General features: G+C 41.3%; 1 protein-coding gene across 1 annotated transcript in view; it reads left to right on the forward strand.

The window, feature by feature from the left end:
- Positions 1-13,787, forward strand: part of MYBPC1 (myosin binding protein C1) — a 122,726-nt gene that overhangs the window by 56,349 nt on the left and 52,590 nt on the right. The window contains exons 4-5 of the mRNA XM_080393565.1: positions 5,617-5,649; positions 11,223-11,264. Of these exons, the coding sequence (XP_080249691.1) occupies positions 5,617-5,649; positions 11,223-11,264 (75 nt within the window). The remainder of the gene's footprint in view (positions 1-5,616; positions 5,650-11,222; positions 11,265-13,787) is intronic.

The raw sequence follows: 13,787 nt of genomic DNA on the forward strand, positions 1-13,787 counted from the left end.
TTCTTCTCCAGTCCCTAGCTGAAGATACATCACAAGATTACAATGGTTCTAATTGCTGGAATACAAAAATAATTTCAGCTTCAGTGAACATGCTGATTTGTTCACTTTGTTGCAACAACAGACAGTACTTAACCTAAGGTTGCATTATTCATGACTAACCAGAAACGGTCACAGTAAGCCAAAACAGGCAGCCTCTTCTGTCTACACCATCACTACAAGTGGAAACAGAAAGCAGAAATACTTAATAAATGTATCAGTCTAGCTGCATCACACTGCTGGCCACTGTAACTGTCACCTAGACAGCCACCAGAGCACCACTGCTTATTCACTTCAGTCCTTTAGAACCACTTTTGCTCTCAGGACCTAGGACTGAAGTCTGTTTAGAATGGGTTCTGTAGCTTTATTTTAAAAGTAATATAGAAAATGTCCATGGATATTCAGAAAAAAAGGTTGTGATTTCAGCTGGTGTTATAGTTTCTTGCCTCCACTCAGGTTGGGAACTGTCTGTGGAGGTTGCACGCAAATCAGATGATTTCTCAGTAAAGAACTGAGACTCATGAGGCAGCGGGCAGACCCTGTCTGCATGATTGTGCTCAGTTTTTGTGGAATGCAACAGTTCCACACCCTTGCACCTTCCCTGCCCACCTCTTTTAGTGGAGCATTTGCCTCAGGAGAAAGCCATGTGCCACAGCGGCAGTTCTTGTGTCTTACAGGGGCTGTGCACCGGGGTCAATCCTTACACATGACAACTGCACAAGGGCTGGGGTGAGCTATGCTATCTCCCCAAACTAGCATTTTGTCTATTTTTGTCTGACTAGCAGAGTCAGCACTTTAGGAATTCCTACGTAATAGTTATATTTGTCTGATCCCTTGAGGCTATGTGCGCAAGCTTAATCCACCTACTTAAATATGGCACAATTTGACGTTGACAGGTCTTTGTGACAAAAAGCATTAAGTGACCATCCTCGTGCTCTTTGACATATGAAAGTCACCTTAATATGCTGCTGTTACACAGAGATGATATACCTGTGTCCATGATGATGCAGCTGTAGTCCTGGCTTCCCTTTCAGGTAGATGGGAGTAAGCCCTCTGGTCAGACCGGGTGAAATCCTCAATTCCTTGTCTGTTTAGACCAGAGTCTTTGCTGGGTTGTAACCAATCTATACCTAACTGCAGGGAGAAACTAGTGCAGGAAACTTTCCTGTTGAATGTTCCAGCCTGGTGAAATGTTAACTTTAGACTTTGTGCAAGCCCTGACTTAAAGCTCAAGGTCATTTCCTTCACCTGAGGGGATAAAACCACTACTAGTTTTCCAATATTACTGAGAGTTCCTAAGCCTACCCAAAACAAACCTGGTCCTGAGTACAGAGTTGCAAAATGAGAAGAGTTATCCAGCCAGACCTCTTTCCCAGTTTGCTTGCTGACAACCTGTAGCTCTCGAATGGTCTGAACTTCAAGACTCCAGAATACTTTGCTCCCAGCACAGTAGTAGAGTAGGACCTGGAGACTGTTTTAGAACTGTCAGCATGCCTTGTCATGTTTATACTCCAATGTGAAAAGTAATATATATGAGGTCAGGGAGTTTCTATGCTTGTTGCTGTCACAGAAGCCAGTGGAAGCGGGAATTTAGAGCCCTTGAAAAACGGCCATCACACATAAGCACCCTGCCAGATCCAAAGCTACTTGTGGTTATTGCACGCTGGATGTCACTGCAGCCAGACCTAAAATGGAATTGAAATTTTAAATAATGGTAGTCCCAATTTAACATGGTTTTTAAGCATTTCCATAGCATTAGTGCATGGGTAATCTCACGGAACTTTTAAAAGCTTAGTTATCTATACACACAGGGAGAGATTTAAATTCCTTTTTTTATCCAAAATATTGAACACGGTAAATGTGGAACAGTGATGGAAAATTGTTGGTAATGGGTCAGGTTGCATCTCCTGCTGATTTTCAGGAGTGTATGTGTGCATGTATAATTATAAATCACAAATAAAAATGTCTTGTCTCTAAGTGCTCATATCCTATGTCAAACTGGATCCTGAATGCATCTCATGATGCAGCTGAGGCATGAAAGCATTTCTGGAGATGTTATCTAAGTGACAGTTGTGCTTTCACTTTATTTGCTAACTACACTTCTTAATCTACTATCCTTTCTGAGTAGCCATGTAGTAGACTGCTAAGTTGGTTCCTTTTCTTGCTGTAGAATTTTATATAACCAGCTGCTTTACAAGTTTCACAGCCAATGAATAACCCAAGGTCTCTGTGTAGCGCAACACAACCCGCTGACATCCAACATTCTTGGCTTCTTACATAAAGAACTGCAAAGAAGAAACCACTGCCTTTTGCCTTAGAAACTGTGAACCAGAAGTGAACTTCAATTGCTTGGTAGAAGGCCCGGTTGACATGGTGTCAATCCAGCAGTAACTGGACCTTCAACAGCCGCTTTCCCCTGTAGCATGGGAGGGATCGTTACAACCCGGTGAACCCATCTTCTCCCAAGGGGCTGGGGAGCGCATGCTGGAGGCACCACGTTCTCCACCGCCAGCCCCCCTGACAATGCCTCGACAAAGCACCATATTAGGCAATGGGGCTGTCGGGAATGGCATCTGGGGACTCCAGTGAGCATGCCTCCTAGGGAAGGAGCACAACCGTAAGCTGCTGGTTGAGTGCACAGAGCCCTTTCCTGGCTGACAAGCCTGTTGCAGAGGTCAGCCAGAGAGGGCTATCATTCTTTGGGGAGGTGGAAACTACTCAGTGCTATTAATGGTTTTTTTCCTGGCTGTCCTCAGGAATGGAACTGTAAGCCAAGCATGACCATGAAAGGGGTCGCACATGGCCAAAAGATTATGCTGAAGTATCTCCCATGTCTCTGCCACCCCCAGTGCCTGGAACTCTTATCCCTTCCTTTTTTTTCCTCCTGCACCATACTTCAGGTCTCTTCCCTGAGCTCAGTTCTTGCCTCGGTTAGCAATGGACCAAACAGCCTTGAATTATGGTTTAGGAAAGAAACCACTGACTTCTTGGTCTGGCTTCAGTCATCATCCCATCACAGAACTGTAGAATAGGAGAGGTTGGAAAGGACCTCTGGGGATTGTCTAGTCCAACCTCCCTGCTAGCAACAGGGTCAGCTAGAGTAGGTTGTCTGTGACATTGCTTAGGTTTTGAATATCTCCTTGTATGTCTGCCTGTATGAGATGAAGTTCAGACTATAATAATAGTGTTTCTAGTCTGGTTTGTGCAGTAGATTTTGGCTAACATCTGTGCCTATTGCTAGGTAAGAGAGGACTAAAGATGTGTGATCTCTGACCAACAGAATGTGTTGTGTTGAACCATGTGTTCATAGTGTGATGAAGCCATGAAATACTTTTCAACATGAAAGAAGATCTCAAGCAAAGTCCCTCAAAAGGCTCATAAGCCTATCATCTGAGCCTTGAAATTGCTTAGTTTGGTGAGCTTTTGTTTATAAATCTGTGGGCCTTGCTGGTGAGCCAAAGAGAATTTTCCAATTCAGTGTTTGTAAGAAGACTCCCTGTTTCTAGCCATTACATTTCAAAAAGACGATTATATAGTCAGCCATTATCTGCTATTACTTTTCCATGCAAGAAATAGATTTCCATGCCACAGATGTTATTTTATTCTCAGTGGAAGCAGTAAGAAATGTCATGGTAGTAAAAGGGTTATGTTCCAAGACGTACTTTTTGTGGTGGAATTTTCAGTTTCATATGAAAAATGTTCATATTTTCCTAGGTCACAAAGCAAAACTTAGTATGTTAGTTATTAGACCAGAAGAAATAAATTGCTACAAGCCTAAGTAAAGCTGTTTTATTATTGTCAGACTCTGTTTCTGTTGATCTTTAATGTACACTCTCCCTTCTATTCTGTATGATGGGTGCTGTGACCAGAATGTATATCTCTGAGCTCTTTCCCTGTAGCAAGGGATTCTCAGTGGACCTTCTACAGGGATATACTGTAGTATCTGCATATGTGACTGGAAGTTCCTAAGCCATATCAAATTCACACACTCAAAATTATATTTGTGCTAAAAGTATTTCTCCCTTTTAAACGTTAAATGGATATATTAAGAATGAGAACTATGTTTTAGTTATATTTAGACCTGAGTGCAAAGGAATAGCCTTACCAGCATTTCTGTGTGACAGAAATTGAAACTTTATTTCCTGAGTACGACCTTAGGTGGGGTCCCAAAGGTTAATACCCATAACATGACAAAGGTTAGTAAGAGCCATCTACTGTTACAATTAAGGATTTCAACCTTTTAAATCTTTGCTTGTTGCAAGTACTTAAACTATAAGTCAATGCACTACCTCCAATAAATATTACTATTTTCAACGAGTTCAGAGTCCTAAGGATTTTACAAGTTGAAAATAAGCTTCCTTTAATGGTTTAAATGTAAATTTTATCTAGTTAATTTTTGAAAAAATGTTTTTAGATCAGAGAACATGTCGTCCCAAAAGGATAACATTTAAATAGGATAAAAAGCCTGGTTTCTGTATCACACATCTGAAAGGAAAGCAATTTAGATTAAAAAGAATGACTGAAAGAAAGAACACCGAAACATACTGTAGGTTCTACACAGAGCTGCTAAGCTGATTTCACTGAACTCTGAACTCTAGATCTAATGGTGTGGTTAAAATTAAATAAAGGTCTCTGGATTCTTTGTGAATGACCCTCTTCTGTTAATTAAAGTTCACAATTAAAGTCATATCAGATATTATTCCAGTTGAAAGTTTGCTTAAACATAGCAATATCATAGCTTAAACATAGGATATCATCTGACAGAAACATAACGATGTGCTAATTTATATATTTAAGCATATGTTCAAGACCAATTCACTTTAAAAAATCAAACCCAAACTTGAAATTCAACTTGGATCCCACGATATTCCAGAATTGTCCTCAACTGGAATTGCCAAAAGGTCTCAGAATTTACTGGGTCCCACCTATATAAATGAACATGAATACGTGCAGGAAGATGACCTCCGTGTCTGGGAGAGGCCATATCACTCTTACAACTACAGGAAAGGGGGTCGCAACAAGGCGGGTGTCAGTCTCTTCTCCCAAGTAACAAGTGAAAAGATAAGAGGAAATGGCTTCGAGTTGTACCAGGGGAGATTTAGATTGGGTGTTAGGAAAAATTTCTCCACTGATGGAGTTGTCAAGCACTGGGGCAGGCTGCTCAGGGAAGTGGTTGAGTCACCATCCCTGGAGGTATTTAAAAGACTTGTAGATGTGGCACTTAGGGACATGGTTTAGTGGTGGACTTGGCAGTACTAGGTTAATGGTTGGATGGACTCAATGATCTTAAAGGTCTTTCCCAACCTAAATAATTCTATGATTCTGTGAGTATTATATCTCTCTGGACTGGAAAAGTTCAGTATCATCTCTTCACAGAGCATAATAGCTTTAGGCCTCTGACCCTGTCACTTTGAAGATGCCATGTGTTGCATGTGTGGAAGCAAAAATAAATTTGAGAACTGCATTAAAATATTAAATGAACCAAAACTGTGTCCAAATTCAACAAGAATATACCAAATATGTGAAAAATATTTGCTTTTACTTGAAGCTCAATATCTGTCATCTTTCCTTGTTTTTCAGAGACTGAAACTGAAAGTGCACCGCCACCTCCAGGTTAGTGCAAAAAACACCAATTTCTGCTGTAACACTAATAACAGTTCCATGAGACTGGATACTGCATAGCCATAATATGTTTTGTGTACGTCGTCCCTTTGAGAGAACAGTAAGAAAAGTAAGAAAACCCGACTGAGTAAGATATTCTCACTTCACTTTGCCTGAATGTTGATTTTTCAGACTCAGTTTTTGTTTGCGAGAGACTTGTTTGCATAATGATGCAAACGCTTTTCAGGATACAGGAAATTGATGACTGCTTAAATTCTGTGGCTAAATTATGCTGTCTTCTTTGATGCTGAACAGCATCTAATCACTAAAATATTCCCTTTTGTTTCTCCTCAAAGGCACACTGTGAGTAAAGTTGACAGAATCAAACATGGCGTTCATTTCACCTAATTTTAGCCATCTGAAGATTAGGTATCTTGTCTAAGTTGTTCAGCAGTGCTCCACCTACAATCAGTGGAGCAGATCCTGGGTCATACATGCTCATCCAATGGGTGTTTCCTGGATAACATCTAAAATGGCACTGGTTGTCTATGTATAGGCATTTGCCCTGAGGAGTCTGGTTGTCTAGAACTGAGTGGGTGAGTAACTTCCAGGAAGCCAAAGTTAGATGAAACTGAATCATAAGGACTAGGGCTTCAAGTTAAGCTGAAGCTCTGTGCCGACCTGCTACTTTTTCTTTAGTGGGAGCTGGAAAGGTAGGCAAGCCTTTGCTGTGTGAGTTTGATTTGCATTGAGCAACCTGAGTTAAATTCTCAGGTGCTGGTTAATAACGTATGTACATTACACATGTCTAATTTGACCATTTGGTGAGTTTTTTATTCTCTGTGTAGCTACCTAAACAGCAGTACTAAACAGAATACTCTGTAGGTGTTAAACGTGCATCTACTACAGTCTTGCAAACTGGCATTTTCTCGTGCTGATTCAAGGTATCTTTGTTTAAATGATATGTTATTTCATTAAAGAATACACACTTTTTCATTAAAAAAAGACAAAGTCTGGAGGTAGCAGTACCATTTGCCACAGGGAGTTTCATGTTTAAATAGCCCATATGTTATTTTTATCTTAGGGTGAACTCTTTCATATCACATATATTTATTTGTAAGGAAAGGTAATTTGTATTTCATTCATGATGGTTGTGGTTCACTCAGCCATAAAATCTGTACAGTTGATATTAAAGTAATTAATTTCAAAATGTTCACACTGAGGCACTTATCTGATAGACTTTGTACTTGAATTCATGTTATTCATTGGTCTTAACTTTTAAGTAGAACTGAAATGAGGAACTGCTTTTTGTAGACAGAAAGGAATAGCATATTTGAAATGTTATATTAAAAGATTTATTAACATTTTCAAATAAGTTACATCATCTTTATTTTTATTTAAATACACAGGATTAAATATTAAATCACTCCTATAACCCCCTTCCTTTCCCCCATCTTGTACTTTCTCTGTACAACAAGTAGGGTGTCAGCAGGCCTTTATGGTTAGGCACAGACCAAACTGGGATATTTCTAAGCTGGAAGTACCAATCACTTCTCCTGGCTTCCTTCTGCCTGATTTGAGATGCTGTCATCTTGGATTACCAAGATGTATCATCAAGATGCGTACCAAGCTATCACACAAAGAAGGAAGCTGGTTGTTCAAGAATCCAAATGCTATAACATATAAATAGTTTATTGGACATAATCATAATTTTGAACTACAGCAGGAAATTTTGGGGAAGCCATTGTAAGAGCTCCTTCTAGATCTCAATGTAGAGCCACCAGTTTGGTATTTTTAGTCCTGATGAGGTTTTCAAATGGGATTTAGACATGCTACCACCTGCCAAGAACAGTGAATTCTAAGCTCATTTCCTAGTAGGAAGGGAAAGTGTTACTGTAGCAAAATCCCCGTTAAAAAGGAACAATTTGACCATCTGGCCAAGATGGATGACCTGACAACTGGAGGTTGGAAATTTAGGGAATTCAGACAGAAGCATCCAGGATTCTGTCACACTTCCAGAATATGGACTTGTCTTCCAAATTTCAAGTTTTATTTTCATAGTTACCATGGTTATGCACATGTGAACAAGAAATCAGGATGTTGCCTTTTTACAGGCGCGCGGTGACCTGGTTCAGGAACGGCACGGCGGCCAACCCCAGGCCGCTCGGTCCATCAGCTCACAGACACCAATGTGGTGGATGGCAAATGGCGTTTATTGCTGAACGACGTGACACTATATAGCCTAGGTTTACAATGTCACTTCCGTCTGCTTACATCATAAATCAAAAGCTGTTGGCTATCTAGAGGGGGGCCCTGTGTTTCCGTACAGCGTGAGATCTTCCGGCCGCCAGGCCCTACCTAGCAACATTTCCCCCCCCTCTATGCTTAACTAAACAGGCTAAAATAGTAAAAATATTTCTAAAAAAGAGTATAAAGATAAGGCACACTAAGCAATTGGCACTTAGGAAGCGACTGGGGGTAATGGAGTGTAGCTTGGGATACTTGGGAGAGCCAGGGAAAATTGGGGAAAATACTGATCAAGTACATTTTTAAAGCAGTTGTTGGTGTTCTACAAACATGATGTTGACCCTTTCTAGCCGGCTCTGGATCCCCCCTGTGGGGGCTGTATCGCCGTTGTCTGGACTCCGCTGGTGCAGAGCTCTCAGATGCGGACAGGCCGCTTGTCGACTCGTTGTCTTCTCTTGACACCAGGGTATACTGGTTACGGGGGTGTCCGATGATCCGGTCCTGCAGATAAAAACTCACAGTTTTCATTAGTTTTATTGTGGACCATGGCGATGGCTTGGCAATAACTCTAGAGGTTACGCGAATAGCCTCTCTAGCTGCACGGGTGGTTGCCATAACTTCATGGGCCCGCAGGCCCTGGGCTTATGCTTGGGGGGTAATCATTGTTGGGTCTGTACCCATCAACCGCTGTAGACTGGAGCCGTGTAGCGGATGATCCGCTCCGGTTACTCGGGCTAACTGCCTCGCACAGTTCTCTTCCCATTCTTGTTTAAACACAATCATCCCTGCCCCGTCAAAAATCAACCTACAGGTCTGTTTTATATCGAACGGGAGCAAATCATCTCCCCCAAAAACTCCATCTATGAGGGTGGAGACCATGGCCGAATTGAGTCCTTTGTCTGCTATTGCTTTAACAATCGCTTGTATATCTTTAGGGTTTAAGGGCGAGTGAACCCTCTGTCCCCCGTCCGTCACTCAGACCGGGAATGCTAGTGTGTCTGTTGGGGCCCAATCGGCACATGCAATTTGTATTTTTTTCCAATCAGTGAGAGTAATTTCTGTCCCCTTATGTTTTTCTTTTTCCGTGAGTGGTGATATTTTGGTCTTTGTATTTGCAAGCCAAGTCTCCCATGCAGAGTCCGAGTCGGAGTCAGAGTCCGACTGACTGCTCTCTTCCGGGTGTTGGTGGTATGTGGTCGGGCTTCGGCCCCTCCCCTTTCTTGTGTAATTGGGCGGTTCTTTCCCTTTTTGCCCGCCCTGCCTTCCGCTTGGGGAGGCGCCTGCCTTATAAGGACGGTTTTGGGGAGGGTCATTCTGATTAGCTTTCCGCCCCTCGCTCGTGATCTTTTCCCTTTTTTGGTCATGCCAATCACTCTTTTCCTTCCCATTCTCCTCCCCCTCCCCTTTGTGTGCGCTTGTTAACTCTAGCGCTCCCCCCCTGCTCCCGCCGGGGGTGGTCTCGCCCCGCCGTTCTTCTTGCTGCTCGGCGACATCTTGGGGCACATATGGTGGTGGTTCAATCCGTGTATTTTCAGCCTCGGCTTTCGCCTCAGCATCCCTGGCCTCTGCAGCCAGTTTGCCCCAAAAGGAGTTCGCCGAGGAGTCTGTGGGCGAGCTGAAGATGTTAGAGTCTTTCGGACGCTGAGTGGGCGCGTCACTTTTCTGTCGGCTTTGAGGGTCCATGGAACCCTCCTCAGCCGGGGGGCGTGAGGTTTGCGTAGCCGCCCCAATTCCCACCCGCGGGGTGGTTAACAGACAATCCCTGGCAGCTTTCCAGGTCTCCCGCTCGTGTCTAGCTTTTTGGAGAGCCTGGACGACTTTCCCCCACGCTTTCAGATTTTTCCCACTACCAGTAGACATCGTTTCATCGCATAAAGCGCGGGAACATTTGTCCCACACATCTGGGTGGAGTATATCCACCGGCTGGTCAATGACCCCCAGCTCCAAAAGTCTCGCAACTGCGAGAGTAAAATCTTTGGGCTTACAGTCAATACCCCACTGCTTATGCAGTTGTAATACGACCTTCGCAAGAGCTTCCATCCTCTTGACTGGTCCGGGAGCGTCCTCCCCGCCGGGCTGGTCCTGCCGCTCCGGCCGCCGTTCACCTGACTCCAGGTGATTTTCCCGGGTTTCGGCACCACTTGTTGCCTTTTTACAGGCGCGCGGTGACCTGGTTCAGGAACGGCACGGCGGCCAACCCCAGGCCGCTCGGTCCATCAGCTCACAGACACCAATGTGGTGGATGGCAAATGGCGTTTATTGCTGAACGACGTGACACTATATAGCCTAGGTTTACAATGTCACTTCCGTCTGCTTACATCATAAATCAAAAGCTGTTGGCTATCTAGAGGGGGGCCCTGTGTTTCCGTACAGCGCGAGATCTTCCGGCCGCCAGGCCCTACCTAGCAACATCAGGATAATCATATCAACTGGTTCTTGCAAATATTTCTTCCGTGGCACAAAAGTTACCTTAGCTCCATCTTAACAATATTAGTCCGTTGACCTTCACGCATGTTTTATCAGACAGTTGACAGGTAAGTCTGCCACAGAAAGTCCTTGTTCACAGGCAATAGAATATTGAGTGTTTACACTTCGAAGACAAATCATATGATTTGACAAGTCTCTAAATGGTCTTGTATGGAAATTGAATGAGATACAAACCCAAAGAGAATAGGAATCATATCAGATCCTGAAATAGAAAAAGCACAGACATTTTTATTTTGTTGAAAATACAGTCCAAGTTTTCCCATACCTATAAGGTCAAAGATAATTCACATTCACCTCCTTGGAGTAGAGGACAAGCTGAATCAAGAAAACTAAAAGCAAACAGCTTGAGGAAAGATTATGATGAAGATGGTAAAGAATTAAGGACACCCTCAATATGTTCTGTCTGTGGTGTACTTTGTCTTAAGGATAAATTGATTAGGGTGATGGAGCTCTGTATACCATTAATATTTGGCAGTATCTCACGTCTGATCCCATTCCATTCAAATTAGCAATGATATTAACTCATTTCAAAGGCTTTCACAAATAAGCCCAAGAACAAGAGACTAATGATTGCTGCTTCTGAAAAACGCAGTATTTTTCTTCCACTGAGTACAGGAACATCAACCTTATGCACTTGTTCAAGACACAGAAAATGCATTGATATGCACAGAGTTGTAAAATGATTTATGGGATTACAACTGTGTATTACATATACATATATATCAATAACGCTTTAATTTTGCTTTTTCAATACTAGCAGAAAGTAGAATATTGCTGGTTTTTTAATGCTGTGTAAGTTTTTCTTTTTACTTTAAGATCCTCTCAAAAATATACTTGTACTTCCTACACAGAACAAAAAACATCGCAGGAGGGTGAAACTGGAAAGGGTAAAGGTGAGTTTGAAATCATATTTTAAAAATGGGCAGTAAAGAGAACATTCCTAAATGCTGTTCTGATGCTGGATTGCTTGAGCTGCAATTCAGAATTTGGGTGCCAAATTTCAGAAGTGTGATGTGAAGCTTCCTGGATCCTTTATCTGCATGACTTATCCAGATCAAGGAAATCATGATACTTAATGAAACTCTGCAAACAAGACTGACACTTCAGCAGCAGTATTTATATAGACTGTTTAATTAACAGATCAATTTTCAAGTTATTTGCATGAGCAGAAAGCCACATTTAAGTGAGCCTGGATGTTAACACTGACCAAGTTTGCTAAAACTCAGATACTGTGGATGCTGGTAGCTTTTAAATAGAGCGGACAATATTCTACTGTCACTCTAAGCTGCTTCTGTTCTACCACAGAAACCTGATATTGCATGTTTTACCTTTCAGCAAAGTCCAATAGGTTTTTTTCATCTGATAAAAGAAACTACACGTTTTTCTTCCTGTCCTTTTTGGAAGCCCAGCAGTTGAGCTCATCACAAGTTCTGAAAAATGTCTTTGAGGACTGTCTACTGTGAATAAACACATCATTGTTCCACTAGCAATGCATGTAAAAACCAGCTCCATTTTTAATATATATTTTTGTGCCACTGAGATTAGACTCCAGCTCTGTTGACAATTCTTCCAGTTACAAAGATACATTTTGAGGGAACTGGGCCAAATTTTGCTCTTTTTTGAACTCCCTGCCAAAGTAGAATTCAAACAGCTCATCAGCTTATTTTCAAAAAAATAATCTTTTTTTTCCCTTCACTATAATAAAAGGCTAAACCAGACCGAAATATACTTACAACTGATGTATTGCTTGCTTTTCATTTGGCACAGTTATGCTTTTTCATGGCAAATCAAGAAATGGCTTGCTTGAAAATGTGTTCTGGCTTTTGGTCTCTTCAAGACAAAATTTTGCCTTATAGACAGACTGGATGCATACTTGATACTTCCAGAGTTATTTGGCAAAGGCGTGCATGGCTATTTTTTTCAGCAAAGTCAAAATATAAACACAGAGTATGATTCAAGTACCCTTAAAGAAAATAAAAATGCTGAACCAGAATTCAGTGCATGTTATCTTGCCAGCTATCTTTGCATTGAGCAATTATTTTGACACACAAAATTTCATGTGAGTAATCAAATCTGTCATCTTGGCAATGGAAACATAATTCAGGAATAATCTGCATGCCTAATGATAGGAAAATTATGAAGGTCTTGCCTCAAGCTATTCCAGCAGCTAGTTCTGCTTGCTTTATTTTGATATGAGAGAAATATTTGTTCCTGAACTGAACATGAATGATGTTTTCCCCACTGCTTACAAGTCTACATTTTACTGAATAAAAAAGAAAACATGGTAGGTATCTTATCAAATACTTCTATTATCTTTTTATGTATTATTATGGGTCTGGTTTGCATTCAGTGAAGAACACAGGTATTTTTAAGTGGAAAAATGCTTTTTGGTACTTAGCCTTTCTAGGAGGTTTTTGCTACCAAAAAAAAAATATTTGAGATCCTAGGAAGGGAAGTGTTTCCAGTTTCAGTCCATGGTGGCAGCAGCTGCCTCTGTAAGAATTCCAGCGAAAGTCTGAATACCAATACGTAGAAAGAACAACCTGCCATACTCCAGTGAAACTGTTACCTCCACAAAGCAATGTAGATGTCATTGCCAAGCACTCAGTAGTAATTTTTTTGTTTAATTAGGTATAGTGCAATTGTTCCTATCAGCTCCTCTTTTGTTGCAGAGTATCACCAAGTATGGGAAAGTATATTTTCTTAGAGTGATTCCTTCATGTTTGTCTGCCAGAAGAAAATATAATGGTGAGCATAATTCACAAAATGGGAAAATATTCCATTTTTCCAGTCTGTCCAAAATCATTTACACTAGAAAATGAGCAATTCAACAAGGAAATGAGGACAGAACCAACTAGAGGTTATCTTTTGTATAAGTTACTCATGAAACTGTTTCTGTAGCTTCAGAAGCAACACATTTGGGTACTTCCCTGAATGGGAATGAGACAGGAAGGATTTAATATCTGAATTATACAGTGTTAGCAGCTGTGACCTCTTTGCTCATAATTTATAAGAAACAGCACACCATAGGAACCTGGGACAGCCCCTCTCTGCAGTACAGTCAGGCTGTGCTGGAACCTGGCAGCCAGGAAAGCAAGCTTGGTAGTCCACATAAACAACATAGTCCATAATTTTCACGTCATCTCTAAGACAAGTTAACTGCAGAAGTTAGGAAGATGAAGTATAACTATCTGTGTGTCTGTTTTACTGTTCTATTTCTTTTTAGTAGTTATTGTCCGTGTGAAATTATGTATTTATGTTCCTTTATGTTCACTGTAAAGTTAAGAAATAGTGGACGGTGTGATAAATTCTTTGTTATCTTGTGGTTATTTCACTGTAAATTAGTAGCTCAGAGCAGTAAAAATAAAATTTTCTTGCATAGAATAATCTTTTAAAGCGTTTCTAGTTTCAAAAAT

The sequence above is a fragment of the Falco punctatus genome, assembly GCF_963210335.1.
Source record: "Falco punctatus genome assembly, chromosome: 6".
NCBI classification, from domain to species: Eukaryota; Metazoa; Chordata; class Aves; order Falconiformes; family Falconidae; genus Falco; species Falco punctatus.